Here is a 7653-nt window from a genome sequence, read left to right as displayed (position 1 = left end):
AAATTAATTATTACTAGTTGGTTCCTGCCGTCCAAGCTAGACTTCGTGGTTCGTACGTACGAAGACCGGCGGCAGATTCCTGCCAACTTCGTCGCTCACATACTCCACAGGTTAAATAGTATTCCACAGGTTAAATAAAGATCAAGTACGTAATTTTCACTAGATCCACAGGTTAAATAGTATTCCAGTGACATATTTTTTTCCACAATGTCAAGAATACATTCACCATTAGTCTTTCAGTTCCATGAGTTCTTTTAGATTTTTAGTTTCATGAGTTTGCATCAGATAGCGCATGGAGATTTCGGCCGTTTCTCAAATATTTATTCCTCTAAACCTTGTGGCCATCTGGACGATGCAGCTACACATCCAACATGGTCTCGGATCTTTGCAGTTAACCTTATGCTAGTGTCTTGGTGCACAATCATATTCTAACATCTTGGCAACGCATGCAGGGCAACATATGTCCCTTAGGAGACAACCATGAACTGTCTTAGGAAAATAAACTAAGTAGTAAGACCATGAACTCTCTTAGGAAAACAAACTAATTATTAGTAGCACCAGAACACTAATAATTGAACTAAACCTTAACTGCGTGATAGCAACGTACCATGTCATATATATATATATATAGGAGTAGATATCTACCGGGAAGAATATCACTGCAACAACACCGAACGGCAGGAGAGTAGCAAGGAACCATGGCTCGCAACCAGCAGCTGAGGGTGCTGCAGGCACTGGACGTGGCGAGGACGCAGCTGTACCACTTCATGGCGATCGTGATCGCCGGCATGGGCTTCTTCACCGACGCCTACGACCTCTTCACCATCTCCCTTGTCGCCGACCTCATCGACCACAGGTACTACCCAGATGGCCAGAGAGGAGACTACCTCCCCGTCCTCATCAACGCCGTCTCCCTCTGCGGCACTGTGCCTGGGCAGCTCGTCTTCGGCTGGCTCGGCGACAAGATGGGCCGGAAGCGCATATATGGCGTCACTCTGCTCCTCATGATCTTCTGCTCCCTCGCCTCCGGCTTCACCTTCGGCAAGAGCACTAACAAAAGCGTCGTGACCACACTCTGCTTCTTCCGCTTCTGGCTAGGCTTCAGTATCGGCGGCGACTACCCGCTGTCGGCCACCATCATGTCTGAGTATGCTAGCAAGAGGACCCGCGGTGCCTTCATGGCCGCCGTTTTCGCCATGCAAGTAAGAATCTAGTATATGTTTAGATGTATAAAGGAAGAGGATTATGGCCTCCCTGTCTGACCTGACTTACATACGTGTATATGAGTTCTACATTCACCAAACTTTATTTCCAACTAATTCCAGGGTTTCGGAAACGTTGCTGCGGGGCTAGTTGGCACGATCACATCAGCAGCCTTCGTGAACTCATCGCAGGACAAAATTGATTATGTCTGGCGCATTGTTCTCATGTTTGGTGCCATTCCTGCACTCCTCACCTACTACTGGCGCATGAAGATGCCAGAGACGGCACGGTACACCGCCCTCATAGCCAAGGATGCAAAGATGGCCGCATCAGACATGTCTGCCGTCCTCCACATGCCCATCGTTCCTGAAGATGACGGCGTCAACGAGCTCGCCAGCCAGGACCAATATGGCCTCTTCTCCTCAGAGTTCCTCCGCCGTCACGGGCTCCACCTCCTTAGCACCGCCGTCTGCTGGTTCGTCCTTGACGTCACCTTCTACTCCCTCAACATGTTTATGAAGGACATCTTTACTAAAGTCAGGCTGCTTGACATTGACGATGACCTTCTTAAGGTATATTGTCAAATGGCTAGCCCACCTGTGGCGCCAGGATATCATAAATCCGACAATCCGTTCAAGCGAACGATACGCATCACTGGAGTGCACACGGCCATCGCAGCGGCATGTACATTGCCAGGGTACTTCTTCGCGGTGGCCTTCATTGACCGCATAGGACGCGTGAAAATCCAATTGCTCGGCTTCACCATGATGACGGTCTTTCAACTTTGCCTTGCCATCCCTTATCCTAAATGGCTAGAATGCAACAGAAACAAATATGGATTCGCCGTCCTGTATGGCTTCACCTTTTTCTTCGCCAACTTTGGGCCAAACACTACGACTTTCATCCTTCCAGCAGAACTCTTCCCGGCACGGTTGCGCTCCACATGCCATGGTATATCAGGTGCGGTCGGGAAGATCGGCGCCGTCGTCGGCGTGTTTGCCTTCCACTTGTTGAGGAACCAATTCAGGACCTTGCTGTTTGTCCTTGTTGGTTGCAATCTAGTTGGCATTATGTTCACTCTTCTATTGCCGGAAACCATGGGTAAATCTCTTGAGGAGATTACTGGAGAGACAGAAGAAGGTCAGACTCTGGATGATGAAGCTACAACGGTCAACGCAGACGACGGCATACACGTTGTGCCTGTTTAATTAACTTTGTTGATTTCATTGATCAATCTAGATGTGTCTTGTACTCAATAGGTTGCCTTGGGGATGGTACATGAAAGTGTATTTTCATCCTAATTATCTTGATTATTGTGTATAAGAATATAAATTGGAATTTGATATTAATAACTGAAACTGGGGATCAACGATTTTCATGTCTGGGAACAAACTATGGTTTTTTTCTAGAAGGTGTCGGACGAGCGAACGGTAATGCACGACTGTACTGTGGATACCACCAATGTGTCGCTAACCATATCTCAAGTGTGCATAATGAGTGGGTGTGTATGATGCTTGCCAAAAACCATGGTCACCAACTGCCCTACCCAAAGTCATGAAGTGTTTGAAATGCTCTTGTCGAGCAAGTATTTTCTAATGTATCGATCCTGCAGCAAATTCGGTTTTTCTAGGGTACACCAAATTCAGTTGGACAAAAGAATTACTATGCCGGTCTTTGATCGCTGATCTGTTTGCTGGAATTTAATCTATTTTTGGGCTAGTCCAATAGCAATTTCAGAAATTCCTAATAAATGCTAGAGGCCGACTCAGCCCATTCGTGCAAGGCAAGAGGTGGAATCAAAGTTTAGTCTCACATTGCTAGTTTGATAGGAGTTGGATTATAAGGGAGGTTGTTTCCCCACATGTATAAGCATGAGAACAAGAGGGACATTCACGCGCGCTTCGCCGCCGCCCGCCACGCCACGCCACGCCATGGGTTGCGGGAATGAGCCGAGCTGATGTCTAAATGTGCCGCTAGCCCAACAACACACGGTCTGCGCCATGTCGCTACAAAGCTCACCACATCGACAAAACACGAATCATAGCGTGATTAGATCTGATGGCATCGATGGTGTTCGAACTTGGCACAAACGATCACTTTAATTCTAAAACTTGTGGCATACATTGAACAGGCGCAATAAGAAGTTGACTTGGATAGGCAAATACGGTGTAAATCACGTTTGTGTATGCCCAAGCCCCTGACTAGGCGTGCCAGCGTGGTGTGGAGCCCGCTGCCGGCGATTGGAAGACACAGAGGGGGAGTATGGCCTGTTTTTTTGTGAAAACCCTCTCGATGTTGGAGAAGTGGCATTTCAATTTTTCTGAAAAAACAAAACAAAAAACGAGTGCTCCGGGTATTGAGCAAGCACCCTATGGCTATCACAAATTCGGTCCTAGATACTACGCATAATGTAATAGGAGCCCTTGGAGCGAAAATTGGCTGCAGTTTGTGTGGCCCATTTGGACCTGCTTGTTTCTTTTGGATATTTGTAAAAGGTATGTAAAAATTATAACCTCAGTAATAAAATAACTGTCAAATATTTTCGATGTATAAACATTATATAAATCTAAAACAAATAAATTAGTTTTCAAATGCTTCAATACTTATACGAACATATTTATGAATTATAAAAATGTTTGTATAATTTAAACAATAGAACATTAATATTCGTAATTTAAAATGTAATTATTTGTTGCATAATAGAATTATATACATAAACAGTATAATTACAAATGCTTCAATAATTATACGAACATATGTATCTTTCAACATTTGTATAATCAAAAATATTCGTAATTTAAATTTTTAAAATGTTCATATGAATACTCAATCGTGTCTACTATGTAAATTATAGATACTAGCCGTCAACCCGTGCATTCGCACGGGCTAGTTAGATGGCATATTGTCTTTTTCTTATTTTATATTTCACTTCACATCTTACATCACTACTAGGGAAAACCTTATACACAGAAATTTAGCAACAGCGCGGGTCAAAAAAGGGCGCTAGTGCTAGATAGCAGTAGCGATTGAGAAAAAACCGCGCTACAGATACAATCGTAGCAGTAGCGCGTGTAGCTGTAAAAGCGCTACTACTAATATTCCCATTGGTAGAACGATAGGCTACGCATAGCAGTAGCGGGCTTTGAGGAAGCGCGCTACCGCTAGGGCATAAGTAGTAGCGCGTTTCCTGCGAAGAGCGCTACTGCTAAAGGAAATAAAATAAAATGAAAACAGATAGAAAAGTAAATGAAAATGAAAGAAATAGAAAAAGGAGAAAAAAAAAAAATGTAAAGCAAAATAAATGAAAAAGCGAAAAAACGGAGAAAGGCATAGCTGTAGCGTGTGTTCGTAAGAGGCGCTATAGCTAACATAGCTGCAGCGCGTTTTCTAGACCCCGCTATAGAAACAGAAAAGGAAATCAAAAAATGGGAGAAAATTACATAGCTATAGCAGTAGCGCGTTTTGTAAAAACCGCTATAGCTACCTTAGCTACAACGCGTTTTGCGAAACACGCTACCACTAATTTTGACTTAACCAAAAAACCGTTTCCCCCGGCCACCACTTCTCCCCCAAATCCCTCGACCCACCCCGCCGCCGTCTCCCCGATTCGCCGTCGCCCCACTTCGCCGGCGTCTCCTGCCGACGTCGACGCCCCCGGAGCCACCAGAGCCGTGCGCCGTCGACGCCACCGGAGCCTCCCCCAACGCCACGGAGCCGCGCGGCCTCATCAACGCCACCGGAGCCGCCGTCGACGCCACCGGATCCTCCCACGCCACAACTGCCTCCCTCGCCGTCACCGGAGACGCCCCTGCCTCCCTCGCCACCACCGGAGCCATCCTTTGTAAGCCTCCACCCCTCCTCTCTCTCTCATGCATAGGTTAGCTAGTTTAATTAGGTTAATTATCTAGGTTAGGGCAAAAATTTAGTTAGGGCTTTGACAGAGAAGTAGTTAGGTTAACTAGTTTAATTAGGTTAATTATCTAGGTTAGTGCAAAAACTTAGTTAGGGCTTTGACAGAGAACTAGTCAGGTTAACTAGTTTAATTAGGTTAGTTATCTAGGTTATTTAGGAAAGTTTTATTTTAAAGATGATCCCTTCCTAGACTTTTATTGTTGATTATATCTTTTCATTGAAGTGGTCATGTTATATCTTTTCATTGAAGTGGTTCGATTATGCCCGAGTGGCTTTGTTGTTTCCAAGGAATGAAGCCGAGTGGCCTATGTTTTGCGGGAATGTTGATTCATTTCCGTTCCGGCAAATTTCAGGTTCTCGATTTGTCCACTTTTTAGCAAAGGTCATGCCGAAATTTTCCGTGAATTGCGGCATGACTTGTGCTACAAACTAGGACATATCGAGTGCCCAGGATTTGCCGCACCGGGAAGGAGTCAACGTTCCTGCAAAACAATAGGCCTTTTTTATGTCATTATTCATTTTATTAGGTCTAGAATGACATAAAAAAGGCTTAAAGCGCCCGAGGAAGCGCGCGCGTGCTACAGCAATCAAATAGGCTGCATCGTACGGACAACCGCCACCATCAATGATGAGAAACTAAAGACGATAGATAATATGAGGCCCTCCCTCCTAAAGAAGTTTCACCAGATATTCTTGTTCCCGGGCCGGAATGAAAAGGATTATGAAGATCCAGATAAGGACCTGGCAATGAAGAAGATAAACAAACACGCCATGACCAAGTTTAGCGACGCGTTGGCCGCCTGGGAAACAAGGGTGAAAGCAAGGATCATCGACAAGAAGGAACCCTACTCCGAGATTGTAAAGGATAATCCGACAATCACGCAAGAGCAGTTTCAAATATTCAAGGCGGCTTGCGAGGCCGAAGCTGCCAAAAAAAGTATAAGTACATGAAGGGGCTTCAAGAGAGGAACATTGGGAGCCACCACCTCGGCAGCCGTGGTTACGGCGGGAAGAGGTCCAAATGGGCCAAGGAGGACGCGGAAGCCGCGAGTCTGGGCATCCCAGACCCCTTGGCGAGTTCACCGTCCCGCAGGAGCGTGACGTCCTCAGGGCCTGGCACCGTTGGGACCCAGTGAAGAAGGTTTACGAGATAAACGCGGTCACGACGGAGTTCATGAGACTGCTGGTAATTTTAGTTTATGATCAATTCGACTGCACACGTTAGTCATATTTGCAAACGATACTTGTGCCTTTTGCAGAGAGAGCAGCACAGGATTGCGGCCGAAAGAGACTCGCCGTCTGAGGCATTGGCGAGGCCCAAGTGTGACACTCCATTCAACCGGGCGTTGAACATATTGAAACGACTCCCGGTGGAGACTCGACCGTCGTATGGATGCGTGCACGGTGTCGGAGACGGCGCCACGTGGAAGAAGTACTACCATGAGACCACAGAGGAGAGAAAGGAAAGACGGAGGTTAACTGAAGAAAACATCGACAAGAAGGTTGAGATTGCGGTTGAGGAGAAATCATCTCAGACAGTCGCAACAGCGGTAGCTGCTGCAAAACAGGTGGTTGTAGATATGTCTACTTCCTTGGTTCCGGCCGTTTTCAATTGGACCAGGCAAAATCCAGAAAAAAAATGCAGAGGACTTTCCCCTTGCTGACTTCTTGGGGAGCAGCTCGACTAGCGTTGCACCAACACCTGCTCCCGCACCGGCTCCCGCACCTGCTCCCGCACCGGCTCCGGCACCGGACGTGCTCGGCGGTGCTTCTTCTTTGGCTGAGCTCGACGCCCTCACGGTATCTGTCACACCGTCCCCCTTCAATAAATGTATAATCTCCCGTTTGCGTTGCCTTTCGAATGTCTCACGTCGCAGACTTTTCTTTGCAGGCCGACGAAACCCCGTGCACCATATTGTACACCATCGGCGACCAGAAGGTGGACGTGGGGAAGGAGACGATAATGGAGACGAAGGAACCATTGTTCCACAGCCGGCCGATCCCCCTGAACGTCTTCAAGGTTTCCGTGGCCAGTGTCAGACTGGGCCACGAGAATTTGCCTCCTTTGATACTAGTGGGGGATGACGACGAGACCCCGCAGCGGCTTGGTGATTGTTGCAATGGGTGGGTCTTGTTGTGGCCAAAGAGTCTGCTTCGTCTGGAGGCGGTCGGGAACACACCCACGAGCACACAGCCTCAGCAAGGTATGAACATCAACACCCCACCTACCCAATTAGCGTCGGGTGTCAGGTTGGATGATAGCGGATGGGGTAAGGAGGAGGCTCCATTAGTCGCTGATGACGTCGCCATGGATGAGGATGAGGATGACGATGGCACTCAACAGTATGTCTATACTGACGCCTACTCATGTTTTGAGCGCCATGAGTCGGTGGCTGAATTGCCGTCTCCGGAGGCTGAACGTATTATGAACGACCTTCCGGTAGTAAAGAAGTCTAGGAAGAGAGCGAGGGAAGGCAAAAAAGCTGATTCTATGATCCAGCCGCCTCAGCAGCCTCGGCTTCAGGACCGTATAGATAT

The 7653-nt window shown here is 47.1% G+C and overlaps 1 protein-coding gene across 1 annotated transcript; it reads left to right on the top strand.

Moving 5' to 3' along the window:
- The first annotated feature begins 633 nt into the window (after positions 1–633).
- LOC123048332 (putative inorganic phosphate transporter 1-13) lies at positions 634–2411 on the top strand. Its single transcript, XM_044471458.1, has 2 exons — positions 634–1202; positions 1326–2411. The coding sequence occupies exons 1-2, from the start codon at positions 699–701 to the stop codon at positions 2409–2411; spliced, it is 1590 nt and encodes a 529-aa protein (XP_044327393.1). The 5' UTR covers positions 634–698.
- Positions 2412–7653: the final 5242 nt, after the last annotated feature.

This window comes from Triticum aestivum, chromosome 2D (genome assembly GCF_018294505.1).
Source record: "Triticum aestivum cultivar Chinese Spring chromosome 2D, IWGSC CS RefSeq v2.1, whole genome shotgun sequence".
Classification (NCBI taxonomy): Eukaryota; Viridiplantae; Streptophyta; class Magnoliopsida; order Poales; family Poaceae; genus Triticum; species Triticum aestivum.
The sequence above is the reverse complement of the archived record's forward strand: the minus strand, read 5'-3'. Positions and strand labels throughout refer to the sequence as shown.

Coding starts and splice junctions, on each gene's coding strand:
- LOC123048332 (XM_044471458.1), top strand. CDS start 699: ATGGCTCGCAACCAGCAGCTGAGGGTGCTGCAGGCACTGGACGTGGCG. Junction 1,203..1,325: donor CCGCCGTTTTCGCCATGCAA/GTAAGAATCTAG, acceptor AACTAATTCCAG/GGTTTCGGAAACGTTGCTGC.